The sequence below is a fragment of the Gymnodraco acuticeps genome, unplaced genomic scaffold, assembly GCF_902827175.1.
Source record: "Gymnodraco acuticeps unplaced genomic scaffold, fGymAcu1.1, whole genome shotgun sequence".
In the NCBI taxonomy this organism is placed as follows: Eukaryota; Metazoa; Chordata; class Actinopteri; order Perciformes; family Bathydraconidae; genus Gymnodraco; species Gymnodraco acuticeps.
This window is the reverse complement of record NW_022990274.1, coordinates 2,603,241-2,629,509: the sequence shown is the minus strand read 5'-3', so window position 1 is coordinate 2,629,509 and position 26,269 is coordinate 2,603,241. Positions and strand designations below refer to the sequence as shown.

Here is a 26,269-nt window from a genome sequence, read left to right as displayed (position 1 = left end):
ATTTTGCTGAAAAAGCTGAATATGTTATTAGTTGAATGTTTTCTGTAGCTGCTTTTAGCTACAAAAACCAAGTAAGTGTGTTGCTGAACTTAGCAGAGAAATGCAGAAAAGTGAAATGATTTGAATCAAAATTGTTAAAGCTAAAATGCATTGCAATGACTTTTTTGGAAACTTGAAAGTGAAATGTTAAACTGGAAGAGTAGGACAAATAGTGAAGAAGCTTAATATTTAAAAGAAAAGGTTTAAAAAAGGTATAAACAACAACATGTATAACCTCAATGTCCTGAAATAGCTGAATAATGTAATAGTTGAATGGTTTCTGTTGCTGAAAGTAGGCTGAAGGAGTTAGATATTAAATGTAAGTAGTAGTGAATGAATGTATATTAAGAAGAGAAAAGAAAGTAAAAAGGCTTTGAAAAGCAGCAGAATATTTTAACTGCAAACTTTTGAACTAAAACCATACGTCACCAATAATGTATAAATATGTGGAACGTGCTGAAGTCAGTATGAAGTCTCCATCAGACAGAAAATAATAGGCTGAGACAGTCTTTAAACTCCAGTCTGTTTGTCAGTGTTTGTTTCTGTGCTGAGCACCTAATCATAACACCTGTGTGTGAGCCCAGAGATCAAAGGTTTCCATGGAGATGTGCTGTGAAAGGAGAGCCTTTCCAATGTTCTGAATGAGAAATAAACCTCTTACATTTCTAACGATAGCAAACAAAAACGGTAGCTGCTTTCGTAAAATGACAACGCGTGGAGGATGTCAGGACCGTGAGGAGCGTCGGAATCTGCTGTTTGTGTACTTTCGGATCCATAATGTGGCATTTTTGGCAGATTTACTAAAGGTGTGCAGCTGCTGCTCTGAGGACAGATCAGGCTTGATGTACAATGGGCCTTAATGTAGACAAGTTGAACGTTTTTGTCACTTTATGTCCTCAGGAGGCATTTTGTTTAATTTTTGTTCTTAATTTTTCAACGTATGAGAGGTTTTCCTACGTTTTTCACAACAAATGATGTCCAAGGATTGTAGGTTTTGGGAATTATGGCAGTTTTAAAAAAGAATTTAAGGCGAATTTCAAGCTCTCCTCCACTCTCATCATGCACTCTAAGCCTTAACGAGCTGCGCAATACACACTCATGTTAAAATCTGAAGAAGGCCTCTTTACCAAGCTCCAAACTAAGTTAAATATCTCAAAAACTGTAAAAAGTATAAAAGATCTGAAGAATAAGTTTTATAGCTGAAAATAAGTGTGATAACAACCCTCATCTGTCGCAAATGGGGGAAACAGATTTCATTTCTTACTTAGCTTGGTTTTAGAGTAGTGAAGCCTATGTAGGACTTTAAACTGAATTAATCTGTGTTTAGAATGTATAGAACAATTATGTATACTGGACTGTCCCTCTCCCCATAGCTCAGAAATTCTGACATTTCTGAAGAGGATTAGTCAGTTCTTCAGAGAGTTTCCTCAGTGAGAAGTATTGACTGTGGTCACCATGATGTCACACAATTCCTTCTTTTTTTTTCAATTTAAGGCTCAGGAAAATAAATGTAAAAATTAAGGAACTTTAATTGGATGGAAGAAAGCATAGCTTATTAACAAAAAAGCCCTCCTGAGAGTTAACCAATAACATTGTTTTGGAACAAGCTTTAAAACGTTTAAAACATTTTTATTTAACCTGTTCAACCCTGAGCCTGTTTTTCAGGTCTCAGGCTCGAAAATGACATTCCCAGAACAAATGACCATATCTTCCCTTCTAAAAGGGTTACATTAATAATCTTTGTTCTCAAAGTAATGATAAACCTGTGAGTTGGATGTAGAAAAGTCAGAATCAATATAGATGTTTTTTATTTTAAAGAAAATTCAAATTGAACATGGTAAAAAACTGTAAATTATAGTGTCCGTCCAAAAATTCTTTTTTACTTATAGTGAAAACTAACCTTGAATGATGGGTTAGTAGACTAAAAGCTTTAGGAATCCAAAATACAACATATAATAAGTACCCTGTATCAAGATTGATGCAAAACAATTGAAATTTGACCTTTTTAGAGAGATTTAGCACACAAAAACACTTCTGGGGCCATTTGGGTGGATTTTCCATATCTCTGGCCCCCCTTGGGCGATTTTGACGAATGAAATCTCTTTATAACCGCTAGAGCCAATGGAATCGAGGGAAAGTTATACACACACCAACACGTTACCAAATGAGGAGTGAGAGTGACGCGTGGCCAAAACCGGAAGCTGCATACATGGTTGGCTACCATTAGCAGCTAACTTTTTTTTCTCCGATTTTTACAAAAAAATTAAATTATGGATTATAAATATTTTTTTCAAAGCGACAGACACATTATTAACCTATGGATTAAGCGATTCAGCCGCGTTTTTTCTCGTTTTAATGCCATTGAACACGTCTTTTGATCAGATTGACAGCTACGGTGAGACGATCTCCCGAAAAAGCTCCGTAAAGGTACGTGTTGTGATGTCTACTTCCCCTGTCCCGAGTTCGGATCGCTCAGTGATGATACTATACCTATATAATCTGTGGAGTCTCAGCTTTAATCGGATATATTGTATGTGCAGTTACGATAATAGTAATAAGGGTATCTTTATCTTGAGTTCTGTGCCAAAGTCAGTTTGCATTTTTTCGCTCAGGGGTCATTTAGACGCTTCTTATGAGACTTGTGTTTTGTTTTGGTAAAAATGGTTCATATCTTCAGTTAGCTGAGATTCTTCCCGTTAATCTGGTGCTACACATTAATAGTTTAATAAATGTTAAGAAGCTGTGACACACAGTCTCGAAAAAAAACGTTGGCTTAACAGGTTTTAAAGGTGACATGTCATGCTTTTCCGGTTATTACCCGTCCCCTTGTGTGTTATGAAGGTTTTTATGCATGTAAACGGTGTGCAAAGTCAAAACCCTCAAAGTACACCATGTAGCGAGTAAAACTCTAAAACAGAAAATACCTCCCCAAAACGCCTCGTTGGAGATACGTCACTGTCCATTTGATTCTTCCGGGTACATCATGATGTCATGTCGTCCCCGGAACGAAATGGACCATACCGGGGAGCCGTTACGTTACGTCCGCGGAGCCGTTACGTTAAGCCCCCGCTGATTGGTCCAAATTGACCAATCCACGGACTTCCTCACTCACTCAGTGCATGCAGCTCTGCTGATTTCTCCTCCCTGGCTGCAGGCTGATAACAGACAGTTGGGATCGCAGCGAAATTCTCTCTGCAGACCCATTCTCACAGCGTTTATCAACCTTTTTCTTACTCAATATCAAGCCACACTTATTGTTTTTACTTCGGCCGTGACTTTGTGTGTGCTCAGGGTGAGTTTGGCTGTGTTTCGCTGTGTATCGCTAAACAAGGAAATCACACCTCCACGGAGCTCAGCGCGATTCACAACGTCCCGACTGGTCCCTACCAATCGGAGCACACTGGGCTCACAGGGAGGGGGGGCAAGAGCTGCAACGAGCCGTTTAGTGGAGAGTGTGAATACTGCTGAATACACATACTTTACAGAGATGCTGTATGCGAAACCAATGTGAGTTTGGAAAATTGCACAGTATAAATCTATTCTAGTAGACCTCAACAATGGAATTATGAACAGTGGAAATGGCCATGACATGGGACCTTTAAGGTCTCAAGGTAAGGATTGAACAAAGTCATGTACAGAGGCTGAAATTGTAATGCAAAACATGAGAAACAAGAGAAAAGAGTTCATATAGAGTCCAGACTTGATTGTGGGCTGCCATAAAGCCTCGAGTCGGGCCTTTTGGACGTCACCATCTGTGTTTTTTGGAGACAGAAGTGATTATATTTTATTTTAAAAATGATGGACTGAATATAGCCTAGTTGTTTGTAAAAACAAACACAGTCCACTGCACACAAACATGCAGATTTAGAAAATGTCCTGCCTTTATTTGAACAGATCCCGGAGTTGGAGAAGGAGCTGGTGGACCTGAAGTCTCCCTCTGCTGAAGACGTGTCCAGAGTGCTGGACTCCTACCAGAACCAGGTCAGAACCCAAACACGTGTACCACTGACATTCAACTACAAATATCCAGAGCAGCTTCAGTAGGCACAGAGTTTCCGATGGTCTGTTTTCCTGTGAACGCCTCGCATGATGATGGCAGATGATGGCAGATGATGGTTCTCTCCACAGAGCGCTCTGGGTGCTGACAAGCCTTTCGTGTTGGAGCAGCACATGTCTGACATTGACAGGTAGGCTTCAGTTCCTCTTCTCTGTTACTCTGAGACTATTGTGAGCTGTTGGTTTGGTATTCCTTCAATATCTGTATTTATTTCTATACTATTAACTTTAAATATAGGAAACACCAGAGGCTGTACATGACGGCATATGCATTTAAAACATATTTGACTTCATTACAGATAATTAACCCTCCTCGTGCTCGTTTTGAAATATGATATAAATCCTTTTTTTTGACAATTGAGCTAATACTTATCTCTACAGTTATTATAATAAATACTTTGTTGGATTGGGACTATTTGCGGGTTTATTGCCTTAAGGGCCTTATGCTTTAAGGATAGACTTATAAGACACTGAAAGCGGGAAGATGTGTTATTGAGGAAACTTTTGATGCCGAATTACAGTGTTAACCCCCCCCCCCCCCCTTCAGGCTGTTCAGCTCCAGCAGTGTGGAGGGCATCGTGCAGAACCTGAAGGCAGACGGCTCAGAGTTCGCTAACAAACAGGCAAAGGTACAGTATGATGATTTATATTCAGAACTCGTCATTTTCAAGCTGTAGTAGCGAAACAATGACCAGTTTACAGATAATGTAATAGAATGTAATTACGCTTTGCTAATGTTACATTTTTGGAAATGTAAAGAAATATTCTTTTTATCTCATAAGTAATATGTTCAAAAGGATAATGTTATCATTTCATGTTGTCCTACTGTAAACACTGACACAGATTTCATGCTTGGACATGTTTACTCGTTGAGGGTGAAAAGTGCCATGCTTATTTTGAAATGACCCACCAGAAACCTTATCGGTAAGAATGAGAAACAACTAAACAACCTCTGAAAATGGCCACTGGCAACCATGACTGCTGAATTTTTGTTTGTTGTTTATCTCGTTTTTTTGTTTTTTTTTCGCTCTTTTATTATTTGTTCCTTCCTCTGGTCTATAGGCCTACAGTGACCGACCCGTGCAAACGCCCTACAACGGCCAAAACACTTCCATTAGGAGAACCGCGCTGCAGTTTCAGAAACGAAGCGGAAAAAAATAAAAATAATTCCAAAACATGCAAAAGAAAAAACATCTTCACCAACTTCACAACACATGTGGAGCACTTAGAAAACAATCACCAGCTTGAGAACACATGCGCAACTTTATAATCCCAAAATGTCACCAAGCGCTCACAGTTTTTTTATTTGATTTGTTTTTTAAACTGCATCATGTATTTCCTAATGGGAATGTTCTGGACCGTTGTAGTGTGTTGCCATCACAGTTCTGGGCTACAAAAGTCACAAGCTAGCATGTGTTGAATATACACATACAAACTCAATAAATATTAAAGTTTAAACCATAAGATACGACAATATCAGTTAGGAGTTTCTATTACACTTTTGGTCAATTTATTAACATTTTTCAAGAGATTGTGACACTGGGTGCTTTACCGATTCTTCTTTTCTCTGATTTAGTTTATTACATCGTCTTCACTCAGTTGAGATGTAACCTAGTAAAAGGGCGTATAATCTTATGTAACAGTGCACATGCCCCAGCTTACACCCCCCACCCCCTCCAGGATTAATCATACTGCTGGTATCTCTTATTTTCTGTCTATTTGATCTGTAATATTTAAAATATGTTCATGTTGAAGAACTGATCTGATGCTTAGCTTAAATCCCCTGCTGCTTCCCTTCAGCTGGGTTCAACAAACATGTTTTCCTGTTTTCATTCAAACCGTGAAACTCTGAACAAGAGCCAGTGGGGGTCAGCTCAGGCATCAAATATTTATTATAAACCCACTTCCTCAGTTACTACTACACCACTGACTCACTGTCCCGCCTTGTGCATTAAACATTCATAACTGTCTGTCTTCTTTCCAGTATTATTGTATATTATATTATATTTGTGTCACCACCTCTCTGTCTGAGTCTCTAACACAGAAGTGTCTCCTCCTGCAGACGCTGTCCAGGATGTCCCCCACCTCCCTGAAGATCACCTACAGACAGCTGCAGGCGGGGGCCGCTCTGAGCCTGCAGGACGTGCTGGTGATGGAGTATCGGCTGAGCCAGGCCTGCATGGTAAAACCCAAAACACTCATTTCCAGTTAATTCACTCGTTCATAATTGGGTAAGATTGGCAAATGATTGCATTCATTAACGTATTGATTTGCATTTATTTTCATAGTTTAAATGTCAGTTTTAATCATTTTAAAGGTACAGTCACCCAAACATTTCAGAAAATCATATTTGTAATATAACCTCTAGTGCTGTTTCTATATTTATTGATTTTGTAATTTTATTTTCACTAATCAACAACATAACAGCTTTGTAATCTACCCCCCAAATATCCCATCACCATTTTTTTAAAGTTTTTAAATGTATATAAATCTTAATATAAACTCAATGCACATACAGTCAGTTAATTATTTCTTGTTCTTGAGTTGTAAATGTAACATTCATTTTCTTGGTAAATGTTTTAAAGAACTTTATTTATTGAAGGGATCTTTTATGACCCGTTAAAGTTTGTTATCAGTGGTGCCTCTGATATGAAGTGCATGTTGTAAACTCAAAGTGTAAAAACATTAGATTTTAAAAATCAAGAAGCCATCACTCGGTTACTCACGATAATGATAAATGAACTGTACTTATATTGCGCTTTATCAGGTATTTACGACCCCTCAAAGCGCGTCACATACTACCAGTCATCGTTCACACCTCCCTCTCACAGAGCAGTGTACCTGCTCAAGGCTGCGGGATTAACTCGGGTCCAGTATTTTGCCCAAGGATACATCGACATGTTGATCGCAAAACGCTGGGAACGAACCGACCACCTTCTGATTGAAAGACGACTACCTCACAGCCACAGTCGCCCCACTTATCCAATATATACTGTTTGTAGTCCAAATGATCATTGTTTTTAATCATAACACCTTGTTGTGAGCATTCTAAAATAGGAAATATTTTCCTTTTACTGTATTACCTCGCAGCAGGAAGAGCGCCACTCAGAGGCTCCCTCACTGGCGAGTGTAGTTTGGTAGAAAGAAAGTAGTTCCTACATGAAACAATCTCTGCAGATTATCATCAGTAACTGGATCATGATTTCTAGATAAAGACATTGCTGATCAGTTTTTAAAATGAAGCTTTTGAGAACAACAACTTTAGTGCCATATAGTTTTATTATACTGCTGAGAGGTCAGACTGGAAGATATCTCCAACATTCAGTGACTCACACTAATCTGAATTGATCAAATGTATTTATGATTTTGGGATGAACCGTCCCTTTAATATCAGTGATACTGACATTAAACTCTTAATACAAAGTTATATTTTTTAATGAATGCAATTCCGGTGCCTTAACTGGCAGAGAAATTGCTTATGCTCCCATTCCTATCCTATCATTTTTCTTTTTTAAGTGAAAAATATAAAAACAAAGCTGGATGATGATAATAGCACAGCTGTTTTAGATTAGCTATTATTTCATCTGCTGGAGTAAACCATAAGAGGATTGAGTCTCATGGGAGTGTTTGTTGTTTTGCAGAGAGGCTGCGACTTCTATGAAGGTGTGCGATCCGGTAAGTCACTGCAGTGAATTTCAGTTTAGCATAGTTTAACATGGATTGCACTATTGATTTTAAAGGGTTAAGAAAGAATCATTAAATATTATTCTGCATTGCTTGACATCATTTGATTCTTTTTTACGTTGTGATTTTCTTTGTGTCTCCAGTGCTGATTGACAAGGACCAGAATCCCAAGTGGAACCCGTCCACACTGGAGGAGGTGTCGGAGGAGAGCGTGGAGCAGTGCTTCTCCTCTCTGGGGGAGAAAGACCTGACGTTCTGATGCTGAACACTTCATACCCCCCCCCCCCCTGTGTGCTCGGCCTTCTGAGAGGGCTGTACTGCTCTGGAGATAAAGAACTACATAAACTTACGTACTCTGACTCTATATCTTTAAATACTGTACTGACATTTTACAGGAAAATCCAGGCTTCTCCTCTGCAGTGGAGGAAAAGAGAAGAAGGTCTGATTCATGTTCACAAATCTAAAATAGTAGTTGAAGAGGTAGTGAGCAGCTGCCCTGTGTCACACATGAGAAATGTTTGGAGTAAACTGGCTCTGCAGAGTGTTTTGTACAGCAGTAACTCTCTTTTGCTGCAAATGCAAGGGATGTGCCGCACAGCAGCATAAACAGGAATACATGGAGGAGCGATGATCTCACCGCTGAGTGCTTTATTACATTTCCTGTGGGTGTTTGTTGATGTGACTTGGATCCGTTTCATCTGATCTTCTGCAGTGTGGTCACTGAGTCTAATGCAGATCATCTATCCATTTCTCCCGTTTGTTTTGTCTTTTTCCAGTATTTATCCATTTTCAGTGGCATATTTAGAAGTGTATCAGTGTTCTGAAGAGGGCTGCATGATTTGAAATAAATTACTGATATAGCGACTGCAATATAGGAGGGATTGATCATTTTATCATTATTATTCCCTTTAGCATCGAAAGATTTATTAAAATGATCATGATTTGATTATTTTTTTCCTCACAAATATGTGTTGTTTAGTCTAGAATACTATTTGGAGGCCAGGATATCTCCGCATCTCATTAAAATGTTATTTTAACATATATTTAACCTTTAACCAATATTGTGGTTCCTGCAGTTTGAACATCAAGCTAGTCCATGTTGTGATTTCGATACAATTCCAATTAATTGCGCAGCCCTATTTCTGGAGGCATTAACATGATTGTTATATGACAAATACAGTTCTGTATGTGTGTGATAGTTTGTGTTTTTAAAGTTGACTAAATCCCTGTTTTTCAGTAGGTATCCCGATACATTACAAGCGGGCAATAAAGACAGTTGGTAATGTAACATGAAGTTTTCTTGTTGAGTGTGTGAAAGAACTTCATTTATTCATGCTGGGTGCTTTATGACCTGTTATAGTTTGTTATCAGCAGCGGCTCAGATAAGAAGTCTACAAAGGAAACTTTTATTGCAGTTGCATGTTGGGTAATAAACCTTTAGTGTTGGCAACAGTTTTCTCTACCTGCATCACATTTAGTCTGACTCTATTACACTTATTTTAATTAGCCTCTTAGGTGTGAGCAGGAAATGAGAGTAACAGATTACATGTAACAGGATACTAAAAACGGTATCTGTATTCCATTACAGTTACAGAAAAACTATCTAATCAGATTACTGTTACAATTTAAAATAATTAAATTACTAGCAGGATTACAATTCTAAAATACATTTTTAAAATAAAGTACCAAATATTATGAAACGCACACATGTATTTGTTCTTTGTAAACTTTAGTTTGTGTTTTGCACTTTCATTGTTGACTAATGTTTGAAAATGCTAATAGAAAGGACGTTTGATTTAAAATATCTTGTTTTTTGACGTTACATTGCTCCTTTGTCTTACAGAATACACTTCAGTAAAGCTATCTTATTGATATTAATGTTCTATTGTCCTAATTTGACATTAATGTAGACAAAAAGTTATTACGCTACTTTAATTATGTGATTAGGTTACTGATAAAACATTTTTTAACAGGTCATTTTAACGGACAACATTTTTAGTAACCCTCCCACTCTGTTTGTGTTTCATATTCGAGCAGCAGTGAGACAGTCTGACGTCCACCAACCCAGTCTCACGGCATTTCGTGTTCACCAACACGATTTTTAATCTATTGATTCGTGTTCACCAACACGATTTGCCCCTTTTTTTCGTGTTGCACAGCACGATATTAAAAGCAATGTATTTCTACTGCCTGCAGCACGTCTTTTTCTCCGGTCGGGTCGAGGAAGACCGGAAGCTGTGTGGTTCATAAAAACATGTTCTTACCATAGAGGTTCTTACTCAATATCAAGCCACAGTTATTGCTTTTATTTGAAATCGTATAATTTCGGACTTTTGTTGCCGTCTGTGAGGAAAATAAATGGAGCTCAGAGCCTCAGGATACTGAAATCTGTATTTTTAAAATATTTTTTTCCTTCTAATTTGTTATTCTTTTCAAAATAACACACTGTTATTTACTCACCAATAACACACAATTATCCTTGCTTTTATTTATTGGTTTAATTCCATAATCTCGGGCTTTTTTGGCGTCCGTCAGGAACTGAATTTCAAAATAAAAATAACCGGAAACAGACATAGGCATTTCGAGCGATTACCCAAGATCCTCAGCTATGGTTTTAAGCTCGTTTATTGGATGTTTTAGCCGCAATGCATGCTGGGATTTGGTGTTTATATGATATGAAATCCGGAAAACATTTTAAAAGAATAAAAGAATACTTAATTCCGAGCGCTCTTGCTTTTCTCTTTAAAAGTCATCACATAACGGCATTGTAATACACGGTTCGGCTGCATTGTATATTACAGATCTGCCGTAGTTCTTTATTTATAGAGCCCTGATGAGAAGCCCTTTGGAAAAACTGAGAAAATGCCGCCGAAACTGAATACTTGACGTGGATCATAAATATATTCAACAATTAAACAACATCTTCAATTTCTCTTCACACAATACGTCTCCTTGCAATATCAACACTAATTCGGCTGACTTTTACATTTGATCTAATTCACAGATAGGTTATATTTACACCATAACGGTGCACAGCTGATATAAAAGGACTGTAGTTTTTAAAGATATTACTGATTTTCTTTGAATGTAAGAATGTAAATACTGAGTCGGAAATAGTATAGCAATATGCTGTAAAATTATGTGAAAGCATGCATAAAACTACACATTTTCAGATGTTGTACGAAAACAAAAGTGTCCTACACTAATAATACAAAGTTATTATGGCTGTGTGTACCTTGTGTGCACCGCCTAGTGGTTAAAGCACGTTATTGAATTATTGTGTTTTATTTGATTGAACAAATATTAAGAGTACATACTTTCATAGGGTATAGTATAAATATAGAATATAAAAAATCAAGAAGATACTATAAGTGATCTCTACAATAAAACAGTTTAGTGCAGAATGTACAAAGATATTAATAGGAGGAGGTGCAAAACAGAAAAACGAATTAACCTTTATTTAAACATTAAATAACAGATTAAGGTCTTCTTTTAAATAAGAAAAAAACGTTGGGGGTATCTATCTACAGATAAATATTAAGCCTGACAAAGTACTTAACGTCTAATATATTGCTTTCCTGCAATGTTAACTATGTTGAAGCACTTATTTTAACTGATATTATACATATGAATTAAACTCTTATGTATGTAGATAGAATAAGAAATGTGCAGAATATGACAGTTTAATGGTGGAGGTACACACATATTGATAGATGTCTTGTAATGCACTGTTGAGGAACCTGTAACCCAAGTGTTTCATTCATTGCATAACTACACCGTAGTTGTGTATATGATATGTCAATACACCTTTGAAAATCTTGAAAGGGATGTGCAAAATAGCCATAATATACAGTCTTTAATGAACTATTAGTAGAGAATAACGAGTAATGAATATACTTTATTACTCGTTTCCATTCATGTCAATTGCAGATACATGTTTAGTCTTCTCAAGCACCAACTATCAAATATCTCTCCTGATTGTTGGCACTTGACAATCACCTTACCTGAATTTTACTCAGGTGTAACTAAAGTCTGATTTAAGGGTTGTTTATATTTCACATAATTAATCAGAATCTGCAAAGTAACTCAAATAAATGCAGTGGAGTAAAAATACCAGATTAACCTCTGAATTGTAGTGGAGTAGAATTACAAAGTAACAATGAGCTGTCATGTGGGTATTAATGCTGCGCATTATGGATCTATTATGGACCAATTTACGCATTTTATATATACAGTCTATGTTTATGACCAACGAGCTGCCATAAACAGAGACTGTTCCTGTCTGCGTCACAGACAAACTCCTCTGCTTCAAACAGCCGCTGGCCAGCAGTCTCTTGTAAATCCGTCGGTTGCTCTTCATCAAGCTGAACTTTAAACCGGTTTGTGTTCACTCAACAGGACGCAGCAGGTGTTATAAACAAACACTGTAAGGGGACACTCAGGTTGGAAGCACCTCAGAGAGGTTGTTCGGTAGCCGTTTAGTAAATAATCTCCAGGTACTCCAATGAAAGAAGGCATAAATCCGATTTATTGGCATCAGTTTTCACACATACTGTATGTACAATAAATGAACATAAGTCACACCTTTTAAGTTATTAATGATGATATGTTCACAGGCCGATGTGTTTCATTTTACCGCTGATTCCCAGGGGGCATTTCTCACTCCTTTGGCAGCAGATAAGAGTGTGAAGAGAGCAGGTGAGTCCTGCCCCTGCTTATCTGCGTGTGTTCCTCTTTATAGACAGCCACACTCCCCTGCTGCTGTCTTTGGGTCACTGTAAAACACAGAGAAGTATCTGTTTCTGGCTAATCGTGGCCTGACTTTAGACAAGCTTCTTGAAACTTTGATATAATAAAAGGATTAGGACATTGTTTAAAAAATGTTCACAGATCAGTCAATTGCTTGAATTTTCCAAATAGGGTTAGTAATGTAGGTTAACAGGTTAAATGTTACTGTTGGTGTGGCTGCCAAACATCTGATAAGCAACTATTGAAACAATAAATCGATTGAGAGAAAACAAATTGCAACTACTTGTAATAATCAATGATTTGTTTTGATAGTTTCTAAGCTAATGAATTGATGCTTTGTTGTCATATATTTTAGTAAACTTAACATCCATGGGACGTTAAAGTTGTTAAGTTAAAGTTAAAGCCTTTTATTGTATTATAAATCAATTGTTGAATACAATTTGTGACTGTTTTTCTATGATATGTCAGAAATCGTTGAACCAGCTATTCTGACATTTTATAGACACAGTTATTAGAGGGTTAAGCCCTTATTTAATTGACTAGCAAAGGCAGACCCTGCGCCTCCTGATGAATACGTCCTAAATGTTGGTGGCATATTTACCAGCATCTCCCATCTCTGTGGAAACACCTGCTGGTATTAATCATTAAAGATGTGTGACCTTTAATATAACAAATCACGGTTCCAATAAAGAACCGCAGTGACGCGTCCTAAAACCCGGATGTAAACTCCTTCCGGTTCCTTCGTCAAAAACGTAATGCAATTTCTCCATAGGATTTTGGAAAATAGCTCGAAATAAGGTCTGTGGTTGTTCACGTTTTGTTCAGTCGGATAATATCCACATGTCTATCCTACTTTTATAATTTTCGAAGCATAAATCTAGTCGCAAGAAGCAAAATGCTAACGTTATGCTATAAAGGAACTACAGCAGGGTCGCTGCTTCAACGTCACGCCAATTTAAGATCCATATTCAAACATACAGATTGTAAATGGGTCATTCTACAGAAAAGGTGGAAGTGCTGTCACTTACTTTTGCAGACACCAAAATACATGACGTTGACCTAATACTCACATTCATTATATATGTTGAATAAATAGAGATTGTCTTTGCAATGGTTCTAAATAAAAAATAAATAAAAAATGGTTTTATACGTAAATTGCAATTTATTTAAAATGCCAAGTTCAAGGAACTGCCTTGTCACTTTGATCCAATAAATAAATCTAATTTATATTTACATAACATTACAAGCATTAAATATAACACTGAAATGGTAAAAAAAAAACGCTAATTATTATTAATAATATCAAATAAATGTCAGTCACCCCAAATTACGTCATTGGTGTTACTGCTACACAAAACGCTTTTATTGTAACGAGATCATTTGAGGCAGTGCAGTGGACAAAGACATAAGGAAAGTCAGATACTTCTTACTTTGTTTGTTAAAGGTGTCATTTTATCTTCAAATTTGACATGCGTCTTTCAAGTCTGTCATTAGTGTTACTCATTGCATAGCCCTAGGGGTGAACATTTGAATGGGAAAATGTATTGTATTGAAGAGTTAAACGATTTTGATATTGAATGAAGCCACATTTGGTCTGACACATTGCAGCCATTTTGTTAAAATTGTAGTGTTTTCTCCAAATTGTCACTGGTGTTACTCTTCTTCCTGGTAACATGTAACACCAGTGACATTCCTATACAAATAAGCTTTGTATAAAGTATAAAAATAATTAAAAAAAACAAAAAACTTTAAGCTCTACTTGTTGTGGATTCATCAAGTTAAGAGTTAGTTATTGCTATTTAACAGGTTTGAGATGTTTTTAGAAGGAATATATTTCAGCAGATTTGTATCACCCAGATTCCACCTTTTCTGTAGAATGATGACCCAAATGGTACAAGTTGAAGTGTTTGTTTGAACAGTTTGCAGGAGGCAGGTACTTGCTTTCAAGCAGAACAGGGCAAACAAACTTAGCGGGAGTGTTTTACGTGTTCGGTGTAATGCATAGGCGGCGCGTGAGGCTCAGGTTTGGGAAGGCTAAATCGCTTTTTTTTACCTGACGCTGCCCGCCTCCGGCGTCTATAAAGAAATCAACTCAGTGAAAGCACCGCCTGCTGACCAATCAGAGCTCAGTGTGCGGGGTTTAAATCTCTCAAGTCATATTACAGGATAAAGGAAATACAGAAAAACTGCCGTATGCAGAGAAGACGCCGACGTGTCGCACTTATCATTCATATCACATCATCAATCAGATCATCGATCATATAATATATTATTTCCTTATCTGAGTCAGCTTCTCGAGCCGTATCTGGCCGTGCAACACTTACAGTGTCACATATATGCAGATTTATTATTTTAAGCAACACATTAAGTTGACGAAACACTCAACTCAAATGTAATTAAAGTCAGATCCACTCGTGTCTTAGATGGGGCAGTATCATAAAACTGTTGTACTCTTTCAAACACTCTGTAGTTTATTTATTAACCAGTTGTTCTGTATTCACCTTGCAGGTGCAACTCTGTGGCTTGTATCCTGGATTATATGTTTAAGTCATGGATGTTTAAAGTTCATATTTGTCTAATATTAGTTTACTTTTCATTAATGAAGTATGACGCTGCGCTTTCAGTACACTTGTCCCTGTTTATGATTGGTCAAATGTTGCTAACCCCGCCCCTTTCATGTGATCGCGCTCTCAGCTGGAGAGAGAAACCCTGGCTTGATTTACCAAGTTGATAACCAGCGTCGTAGGACCGCTTAGCGAGATCTCGTTTGTTAGGGTTAGTGAAGATAACTCAAACATAACCAGGGTCTGTTGAACTGGCTTCGTAGAACAGGGCACAGGTGGCTGCATAGCAGCGCTAATGTCAAAGACACAAACATTATACATTATATTTTTATTTTACCAGGATGCGACAAAAATATTAGGGAAGGCTTAGCCTTCCCTAGCCTACAGTACCCGCCGCCCCTGGTGTAATGACGTAAAACGGCCTGGACAACTTCTGTATTCCTATTCAGCCACTTGTTAACAACCATCGTTTTTCAGACACGCAAACTCTTCAAAAATCACCAGCTGATGTCACTGCTGATGTATTTAATGTCGTAGAACAAATCGTGATCTGTCTCTTCAATTTGTGTCAAACACAGACCTTATTTGGAGCTATTTTCCAAAATCCTATAGAGAAATTGCATTGCTTTTTATCGAAGGAACCGGACGTGGTAAAAATGCTAACTTACTTCCGGGTTTTAGGACACGTCACTGCGGTTCTCTATACGGAAGCATAGAGAGCCGAAGTCCCTCCCTTTCCGGTGGAACTCCATGGGACCTTATTTCGGAATGCATTGAAGTCAATGTCAAGAGAAAAGTTATCTTTCGATCCCGTTAGAATTGGGAATATTTATTTTTCTCTCTATGAACCCTCCAGGGCTCCGTCGAATTGTGCCATGAATTACACATAGATGTTTGTCAATTTAAAAGATAATTTTGCAAGTCAAAAAATATATATTGTCGTAAAACTGTGAAGTAACACTTTTTTTTGTGTGAAACCGCTCAATGTACTACATCTCTGGTCTCGCACAATACACGTCACCACCTATGGTCACCACACACCAAGACGGCCGTCACGTTAGCACATTTCACCTCTTTCTTTCAGAATGAGGCGAAAAGTATTAAACGAGGAGAACATCACTACAAGTCTGGGCATGTTGAGAGCTGTATATACACACAAGGGGAGTTAGTCGGTTCCGTGAGAGGTGAGTGTTAAATGAGTGTAACGTTAATGTCAGCTAGCAAGGTACACTCGTGTTTTGTTTTAGCAACTAGTTTTCTCCTTAATAACTGCGTGATCGCTGTGTATGCTGTGGATAACATGGCAAGGACAAGGTAGCCTACGCAGAAAACTAGTTGCTAAAACAAAACACAGGAGTGTACCTTGTTAGCTAATGTTAGCTAGCTGACATTAACGTTACACATTACACTCATTTAACACTCACAGAAACCTTGTACAGCCGGTCCTGCATGCTGGCTCTTACGTCCTTTTGTGTAATAGCAGCTCTCAACATGCCCAGACTGTAATGATTTCTACCTCATTTAATACTTTTCACCTCATTCTGGTGTTGGTGATGTGTATTGTGCGAGACCAGAGATGTAGTTCATTGAGCGGTTTCACAGACAAATAAGTGTAACTTCAAAGTTTCACGACAAACTGTGACTTTTTTTACTTGGAAAAGATTTGTTAAGATTGACAAACATCATAGGCTATGTATAATTCATGGCACAATTCAAACGGGATCGAAACTTAACTTGTCTCTCGCCATTGACTTCAATACATAATCTTTCCGAAATAAGGTCCCATGGAGTTCCACCGGAAAGGGAGGGACTTCGGCTCTCTATTGGCAGCCTTTCAATGGCCGTTTCTCAATGTCGAGTATACCTGCTGCAGAGCCACTATTTAAAGTATACTACGTCATCGAGTGGTGCCGAATGCTGGGCATTTAACATGCATTTAAACAGTCCTTGAAATAGTGGCTCTGCAGCAGCTCTACTCGACATTGAGAAACGGCCAGTCAGTGGTAAAAGCCTCAAAAGGAAGACGGATGTTGGATGAAGACAGGCGTTCACAGAGAAGCTGATTGTAAACCGTTTCTTTTTTAACACTAACGGCTGTTGAAGGAAAATCTAATACAAATCTCAGACCTGATCTTTGCAAGAGTTACAGAAACTGAATCTTTTGTGAACTTTTAAACTTTTAGCAGTGATCACATCACAGTAGAGCCTGATATCAATCAATTTAGATATATAGCATAAGAAATAAATGTGTCGTTTTAAAATGACCCATTATCCTCTAGCATGTGGACTATAAAACTGACCCAACGTCCACACTCTCTTCACACTGCCACCAGCTCTTGTGCTATTGAAACAGGCCTTTCGTTTTATTTGAACTCAAAATGTACAGAACACAACAGACATTCACCTTTATCATTTGATGTAAAGTTAAACAAATGGCCTCAGATTAAGCATGAGGAGTATGGCGGGTCATCCCTAATCTCCAGTGTGTTCACAACATGTTTGGGACAACCCTAGCAGATTAATCTGTCAATGTGGATTATGTTTTAGGAGTTGATAAGAGTGATGTGTGTGGGGAGGCGATCATATGAAGTTTTTTTGGAGAAATAAATCATTACCTTGTGAACCCATTAATAGAGATAGCATGTTAGCACTTCCGAGCTCCCTTGTGTTGAAGTCAATGTTTTTTTAATTACTTTTTGTTATGATTCCTGAAATAAGATATGTGGTCAACACACGATGTCTTAAGCTTTTTTACGTGTCTCAAAAATGTTGGTTACTATCAACTGGCTAATTGAGACTTCTAAACGTCATCACGTCGAACATTAGCCACTTTTAGCTTAGCGGAGGTGAAGTAAAGATGGAGCAAGATTTGTATTTGCTTATTTGTTATTTCTGGCGATTGCATTTGTGCTTCTATTATAAAAGTGGTGTTAATATGTGGAGCATATCTTGCAGTATATCATAAACGTGTGTTTGCCACAGAGATTATTTCCTGCATATAATAAAATCCAATGGAGAAATCTCATTGCTTTTTGTTGAGGAAGCTCTTGCAATTTTAATGTACAGGTCTGCCTACAGAAATACGTCCTCACTGCACCCTCTATGATGCTGCTCTTCACTAAAATAAGCATTTGACATCTGCAGTAGTTAGATTTCCCAAATACAATCTGTGACAACTGTGTGATACCTTGTTGTTTGCCAGTTTTCTGTCAATCCAGTAACTAACGGAAAAGGCAAGTGGAGGGAAAGACTTCCACCACTGTTTTATATGGCTTATTGGCTTGTGTTGGAGTATTTACTTGCAATTTGTATTTCTATTATGCATCATACTTATAATACTTTATAATCTGTTTATAGCACTGTCATATAGTTATGAGCACCCATAAATATGAATACAGCTTGATAACAATAATAACACATTATAATGCATTTGCTGATGACTTTTATCATTATACTTTATAAATACTGCTCACTCACTGACTCTTTTTTTGTAAGTACAATAATAAATTCCCATTGTTGCGAAACATTATAATGCTCGATCTGTTATCTATCCTGAGGAATAGGCAGATATAATATATTACAAGCTGCTTAAAAGTTATTTTAAAATAGTCTTTTTCTTTAAGGTATGTAAAAAAGTCTAAAGCTTAATGAGTGACCGGCATTTCAAAAATCTTATTTTGATACATGACCTTAATCATTAGAAAATGCTTTATGTGCGATGTTCATTGTCTTAAAGCATTATGAATATTCACAAGGACTTTTGACCTAATAATACAGTGCTATAAGCAGATTAAAAGTGTGATTAAAAATGTTTTATAGACATTGAAAGTATTCTCATATTCACTGATTCCTACTGCTGTAATGATATTTAATAATTGTGTGGCAGTTTAAGTGTGTCCTCTATCATGTGCAGTACAGACAAGCTAGCAATAATAATTGCATTTTGGGCAAATCCCAATGACATCATTTAGAGCATTTGTGCACAGAGCTGATCTGTGGAATGTGATCCAGCTCATTCTTAAGGGCTTTGGTGGTTCTGAACCTCTTCTCCAAATAAATCTGCTCTTCCCTGGTTAGTATCGCTGCCCTCTGTTATGTAACCGCAGGAACGTATTTGAAGTCACATACGGACTGGATTGGAGTGCTATGTGTTATCGAGGTTTGTATATTTGTGCTTCTTTCTCCATGGGGCAGTATTTCCTGGTTAAAATTACACAATATTGACAAAAGAACAGGCCTGAAACACTTTGAGGAAAACCAAGTTCTGTTGCCAGCCAAATCCTTCTGGAAAGTGTGTCAATCCTTTCTTATGCTTTAGGTTCTGCTGAGAGATCAGCAGAAAAAAGGTCCCAAACAATATCCTGGAGTGCAGGAAACATCATTTGTGCACATTATTTCCTGGACTCGTTGAAGGAGGGTTAGAGTACCTGATGATACCACCAAATGAAGGGATCTAATAATAACCTTCCCCCGTAAGAGGAGGGACATCTGGACAGCATCGAGGGCCGGGATAGGCTTTGCAAAGAGGGACATTACATTTCCAAGCAATATCTGATAGCTTCTTGCTTTGAGTCCAGCCACAGAGAGAACCAATAAGATCTTAGAAGCACATCCAGCTGAACACCAACAGAATCCAACTTTTACAATTAATCGCAGGAGGAGGAGGAGGAGGAGGAGGAGGAGTAGGAGGAGGAGTAGGAGGAGGAGGAGGAGGAGGAGGAGGAGGAGGAGGAGGAGGAGGGTTTTTAGGTTCAATCCAAGAGTAATCCAATCCAAAATTAGGTCAAACTGAATTACTGGCAGCTCATTCACATCTCTTCTCACAGCAGAGGGATTCATTCTGAATGAAGGTGTTTATTGGCCTTGTTGAGCCACCTCAAGTATCAAGGGCTGAGACCCTCCTCCCCGTGTCATGGCACGTCACACTCGATGTATGGGATGTCTCCGTAGCGGCGGTCCACCTCCACCCACTGCTGCACGGCCCGGGCCACAATCTCCTCGGACAGCCTGTGAGCGTACTCCATCAGCACAGGGTTGGTGTGGGGGGAGCCCTCCACCCAGCCCGTCTCCGAGTGCACCAGGTAGGTCTTCTCCCCCCTCGCCCTGCCTTTCACTCTGGAGTTTGCATTCTGGGCTGCGCAGTCGCTCCTCTTGGATTTCACACACCCCATACTCTGGAGGATGTTGCATTGATTTACTGCAACAAGAAGGAGTGAATAAAAGACAGCGCTGAGCAATGTTCAAAACAACAGATCTGAATTTCAAGTTACATTAAAACAATTATATATTATCTAGGATTAAAGGAATAATGTCAAAGCAGGATTTGGAGTCTGGATCTTCAGTAGACTCGACTACTATAATGGTGTCTTCACAGGTCTCACTAAAGACTCTATTAGGAAGCTGCAGCTGATTCAGAACGCCGCTGCTCGAGTCCTCACTAACACTAAGAAAGTGGATCACATCACTCCTGTTCTGAAGTCTTTACACTGGCTTCCTGTGTGTCAAAGAATAGATTTCAAAATACTGCTGCTGGTTTATAAAGCACTGAATGCTTTAGGCCCAAAATACATTATGAAAGATCCAGAACTCTCAGGTCTTCTGGGAAGGCTCTGCTGCTAACATGGAGAAGCAGCGTTCAGTTATTATGCTCCAAATATCTGGAACAAACTCCCAGAGAACTGCAGGTCCGCTGCAACTCTGACTACTTTTTAAGACTTTTTTCCACTGCTTTTAATTGAACTACTCATATCTTACACTGCACTGTATACAACCTGTGTTATTCTATATTAGCTGGATCTATGTTTATTATATTCTCTTTGCTTTTTAATGAGAGTTTTTTCTTGTTCAATGCCATTTTATAAAATGTATCCGCATTTGAATTGCCGTGTGTTGACAAGTGCTGTATAAACTTGCCTTGCCTTACTGTAGGGTGGGAGAGACTGAGTGAGATGTCACACATGGAAGTTTTAACGGTCAGCTCAGCTCTATGCTTCCCCTTGCCCTCACTGCGCTCCTGTCATCCACTCCCCCTCCCGTCCATGTCTGAACATGTGAGACACATTAGAGGGGGAGATCTAGAAGGTGCTGGGGGCCCATCCCTGAGTGAACCTTCTCGCTTCCTGCTGAAACCTCATTGCAACTGCAGAGAGAAAGAGTCAAACAGATCAAATCAAGCTTTATTTATACTAAACGTCTGAACTTGTACTTGCATTACAGCAGCTTCATCAAACAAGGACAAATGTTGTTTTTAATGTCTTGTAAACGCACTGTTGAGGAACCTGCGATCAAATTGTTTTCATAAATACACAACAACACCGTAAAACATGCTCAAAGACCCTCAATCGTACATTTGACCTGTGTATTTACAGTATAGAACTTTTCATTCTCAAAGTGAACTGCTTCACAAACCAGACACGTAGACAAGCCACAGGCTATAGGCTGCTTCTTCTTATCTTATCCTATGTACATCTCTTAAGACTCCTGCATTACTTGTTCACTTTCATAATTCTCTGCATTAATTAGCAAATTGTATTTATTTATTTTTACTGACATGTAAATAGTACACTTTACCTTCATTACTTGCACGTTTTTCTTGCAACATAATCTTGCACTCTGTTCTTCTTGCACTATTTTTATTGTTTTTTAAATTTGTTTTTTCATTTTTTCATTTTCATTGCCATATCTACACTGTTCATATAACAATAAAGCCTTTGAATGTTCAATTTACAAATAAAACTAACAATACTATCTCCCCACAAAAGTTATAACCAGAGTAACACATAGCTTTATGATTAAAAAGAAAACGTAATACCAATGCAGGACAGAATAAAACTGGAATAAAATGAAAATAAATAAATAAAATAACAAAAGATTATAAGTATAGAGGGAGGATTTCAGTCATTTATTTTCCATCAGTCAGCCTACCAGGAGCTGTATGACCCAAGCCCAGGTCAAGGCCTCACCTCTGCAGGGTCACTTTTGAACTGCTGCTCTGCACATCAAGTGTTACTCATCCCCCCCCACCTCTACCCCAGTGACTCAATTCCTCGCCCTAATTTGTATTGCATGGCACGGGGGACGCTTGTCTCTATCTGAGTGCCCTGGTGCTGTGCGGCTGTGCTGCTGTAAGCCTGACTCTCCATCTGTTCCACTGACAGGCTCCAGGACTACAGGCCCTGGAACACTCTGCAAACATGTGCTTCATTCATTGTTGGTCAGGACTCCCTGGAAGAAGAGATCTTGTATCTCAATGGGACATTCCTGGATAAATAAAGGATAAATAAAATAAAATAAAAATAAAATTCAGAAAAGCTGCACAACACCAGGCTGTGAATCATGTCAGCAGGGAGTCTCCCTCAGAGTCAAACAACATTTTGGAGGTGCACTCACAAAACCCTCTGTTATATTCCTGTAAAACATCTCAATGTTGATACACCTCAATTGTGGGAGCATCCACTATCTGTCAGACATGCTAGGATTTGGATTAAACCACATTACTGTTTGAAAAACACAAACTGAGTCTCAGTGGGGAAAGCAAACATGAGATTAAACATGTCAACAGGATGAGTGTGATACTGTAGCTGTACATACTTTTAAATGAGTGTGGCTAATGCGGCTGCTTTTTCTCCATTCCGACAAAAATAAAATAATCCAGAGAAAGGAGTAGAACCCAAGGTCGTTCAAATAAAAGATGATCCAGACATCAGTTGCTGCCGCGCCGCATCCCCTACCTCCTCCTCGGCTCTCCAAACACTATCCAAGCGGGTTGACTTGCACGTTTGTGTGAGAAACAAAATGATATTTAAAGTTGCTGCTCCCTGTTTCTGTTTCTGCAGCATGAAGAGCTCCACACCAGATTGCAAAAATAATCTCTGTGGGGGGGATCCGGGCCTGCAGACGGGCTCCCTGTTGCCTTCACCCCGGTGGAGAGGAGCTGCTCAGTGGAGGGAGAGGTCAGCTGTGATCCGGCTTCATTCTGACTGACTCTCCGGGAACTCCCGAGCTGCAGCGGCGCTCAGGAGGAGGAGAGTCCGGCCGCTGCGCACTGACACACGGCGGCTACGAGGGAGCACCGCGGAGGACTGGAGCAACACTGCCACCTGGTGGATTTACTGAGTCCGCCAAGTGGCAGTACTAAGTAAGTACTGCCACCTGGCAATGGTTTTATGCGCCTCTTATAACCATTGTTCTTAAAGGTGGGGTAGGTAATTCACTTCAGAAACTATTGTTGTTATATTCCATGGAATGCTCTTAACATCCCGATAGCAATGAATACATTAAACACTTTGACAATAAATACATAAGAAAATGTCATCTGTGGAAGCCGTGGCGCTGTAAAAAGCACGACCAATTATGTTAGCAGGCCCGGCTAAAATAACTGGATGGCCTACCTGCCTGTCAGCCTTCCATCTCGTGAACAAACTTATCTCGTGCCCTCATTGGTCATGTGCGCGTTCGTGTATGTTGGAGGAGGTGCTCTGTAAGGAACTCTGAAGGAAGGGGCAGATTTTTTTCGGCTGCGTACTTTCAAATTCTAGCGCACTCAAACTGGTTTCTCCATTCTTATCTACCCTACCTTTAAAGGTCCCCTATAATACAAAATGCACTTTTTGATGTCTTTTATACAAATATGTGTCCCCGATGTATAAGGAGAGTCACAAAGTGACAGCTTTACACCCACGGCCCTATCAGAAACGTCACTGTATCAGAAACAATGTGCGACGTGTTTTGGAAGTAATATGGTCTTTGTTAAACCGCGGTGAATTTAGTTTTAGGTTGGATATTCGACGGACATTCGCGGATCCGCCAGCAGCGTCAGTTTCCCCTGCTGCTGGCTGTATTACGACAGGGAGATCTTCTCCGCGAAACGAGGCTTTCACTTAGGGACCATCAACAAACATTTTTCTTTTTAATAAATTGACAGCTTCCCGATCGTGTGAATGTGAAGCAAATCCACGCTAGAGCATGCATTTGTTGAACACACCTCTTTTTATTGCATTGTAATACTTTAAATTACAATTAATAATCAAAATATTAATATAAAAATATTTAGAGTGTTAAAATACAATAAAAAGAGGTGTGTCCTATGCAGCCAGTGTAGTTCTTTGACCCAGCATTGATGTTGAGTCATTAGGTCACATGACCTGGAAGGTATTGAAGAAATAAGCAAATGTTTCCATCAAAAATATTAATAAAACGTATTTAAAGTATTAAAATGCAATAAAAAGAGGTGTGTTCAATAAATGTATGCTCTAGAGTGAATTTGCTTCACATTCACACGATCGAGAAGCTGTCGATTTATTACAAAGAACATTTTTCTTGTCTAATTGTAAAAGTCATTTGTTGATGGTCCCTAAATCAAAGCCTCGTTTCGCGGAGAAGATCTCCCCGGGAAACTGACGCTGCTGGCGGGTCCGCGAATGTCCGTCGAATATCCAACCTAAAACTAAATTCACCGCGGTCTTTGTTAACATTAGCAAGCATCGCTAACACTGTACTGGAGAGAGTATGTGTAAAAAAGCAGGATATAAAAAGGTACTCACCTTGTGGTAAACCCATGAGAGAAATAGCATTTGAGCTCCATACTGTTTCAGAAATAATCCTTGATGTTGTTTGGAGCATAATATGGCGTTTATTCACGGCAGCATTTACCTGAGTATCTAGGTAGAATTCTCCTGAGCTCTCTCTTTAAAATGGGTGATCTCTTTGGTATTTTGAGCAAAACACTTTATAGACATTTTGTTATGTATCTGGGACCTATAATATATGCCTACAAATAGTATAATAGGAGACCTTTAAAGTACTCAGCACCAGTGTTGGGGACATAGGTGTAATTTACATAGTGTCTCTACTGTAGGCTATTTTTATTATATGTACAGCACTTTGGCTCGACCAAAAATGGTTTATAAATGTGCTATATAAATAAAACTTGATTTGATTTGATTCGATTTACATCAGGGACATTTGGGACATGTCCCCACCACTTTTTCAAATGGCTGATTTAATCCATATTACTTTTCCAAAGTATAATTTCTAACAAATGCTCCAATAAATGTTCATTGAAATGCAGGGTGTCTGCACAGCTTTGGGGGGACCAAGAATAGTCTGCAGTGACAAGGACCACAGAGCAGGGGCCACACTGGGGAGGGTATGTGGGGAATAAGTGTAATGGTATAATAAGCAGTTGTAAGGTGTTAAAAAGCTAAACCCCATTAGAGAGGTCTACATGGCAGGAAAGGGTTGTTTAATTTAAAATAGAGAGAAATGTAACAAGACGAATAGGGAAGAGACAAAAGACACAGAAAGCTGTTGATATTCTCTGTTGAAAAATCAAGAGGCACATATATTCACATTGTTTTATTATTATGTTTTGTACAGAGCTCTTATTTTAAAATGCGCTCACAGTGCAACCATAACACCATTTCCAAATAATTCAGGTACATTTGCTAAATAAGAATTAGGTTGTTAAGCCCAACCCTTAGTTGGCCATAGGGCTAACACAATTCCACCAAATACACCACATAAAGACTCCTTTCAAATAATCAAATCCATAGGATTAATTGTAATGAAACGTGCAAATTGTACAAATATGAATCCCAGGCAGAAACCCAGCAGTCCAGCGGCCTCCTCTTCATGCTGCTCTGGAGCTCTAGAGCGCTTCCTTCCCAGGTGCACCTCGCCATGCGCCTCCTTACAGCCATGCAGCACACCTGGGCAGATCTACTGGAGGGAAAAGGGCACATGAACACAAATAGCCGTAACAAGGTAAATGGTTAACTAAAAAATAAATAAACAATTCTATTATTCAGACCTAAGCTCTTAGGTCCTTAACTGTACTCATCACTCTGGCTGCAAGTGTTACACATTTTCAGTTAAGTTTTAGGTTCTGTATCTTGCCTTTACTCTCTTTAAACAGCTCTCCCATTATGTGTTTTTATTACTGGGTATATTACTTCATTGATCTTAGAAATGAATAAATGGATAGTCCATATAACGGCTATCATTCACTCAGTGTCTGCTGTTTACTAAGGTGTATTGGAGCTTAGCCAAAGAGAACATAAACTATACAAGCGACCGCTGAAATGCAGTCACATTGAATGCCACCATCTTTATGTTGTGAAATTCAAAAGGTTTGAAAAACAAGAGAGTATAAGTACGTTGAAAATATCATGAAACAG

General features: G+C 38.7%; 2 protein-coding genes across 2 annotated transcripts in view; one reads left to right on the top strand and one right to left on the bottom strand.

The window, feature by feature from the left end:
• Positions 1 to 9,073, top strand: part of hibch (3-hydroxyisobutyryl-CoA hydrolase) — a 38,248-nt gene extending 29,175 nt beyond the window's left edge. The window contains exons 9-14 of the mRNA XM_034221528.1: positions 3,934 to 4,020; positions 4,168 to 4,226; positions 4,643 to 4,724; positions 6,158 to 6,277; positions 7,737 to 7,770; positions 7,923 to 9,073. Coding sequence (XP_034077419.1) covers positions 3,934 to 4,020; positions 4,168 to 4,226; positions 4,643 to 4,724; positions 6,158 to 6,277; positions 7,737 to 7,770; positions 7,923 to 8,038 — 498 coding nt within the window. The 3' untranslated portion in view covers positions 8,039 to 9,073. The remainder of the gene's footprint in view (positions 1 to 3,933; positions 4,021 to 4,167; positions 4,227 to 4,642; positions 4,725 to 6,157; positions 6,278 to 7,736; positions 7,771 to 7,922) is intronic.
• An 8,353-nt stretch (positions 9,074 to 17,426) lies between these two features.
• On the bottom strand, positions 17,427 to 23,137 carry LOC117549475 (small membrane A-kinase anchor protein-like). Its single transcript, XM_034221431.1, has 3 exons — positions 22,683 to 23,137; positions 21,006 to 21,231; positions 17,427 to 20,289 (listed from the first exon to the last, which is right to left on the bottom strand). The coding sequence occupies exons 2-3, from the start codon at positions 21,049 to 21,051 to the stop codon at positions 20,003 to 20,005; spliced, it is 333 nt and encodes a 110-aa protein (XP_034077322.1). The 5' UTR covers positions 21,052 to 21,231; positions 22,683 to 23,137; the 3' UTR covers positions 17,427 to 20,002.
• Between the last annotated feature and the right edge of the window lie 3,132 nt (positions 23,138 to 26,269).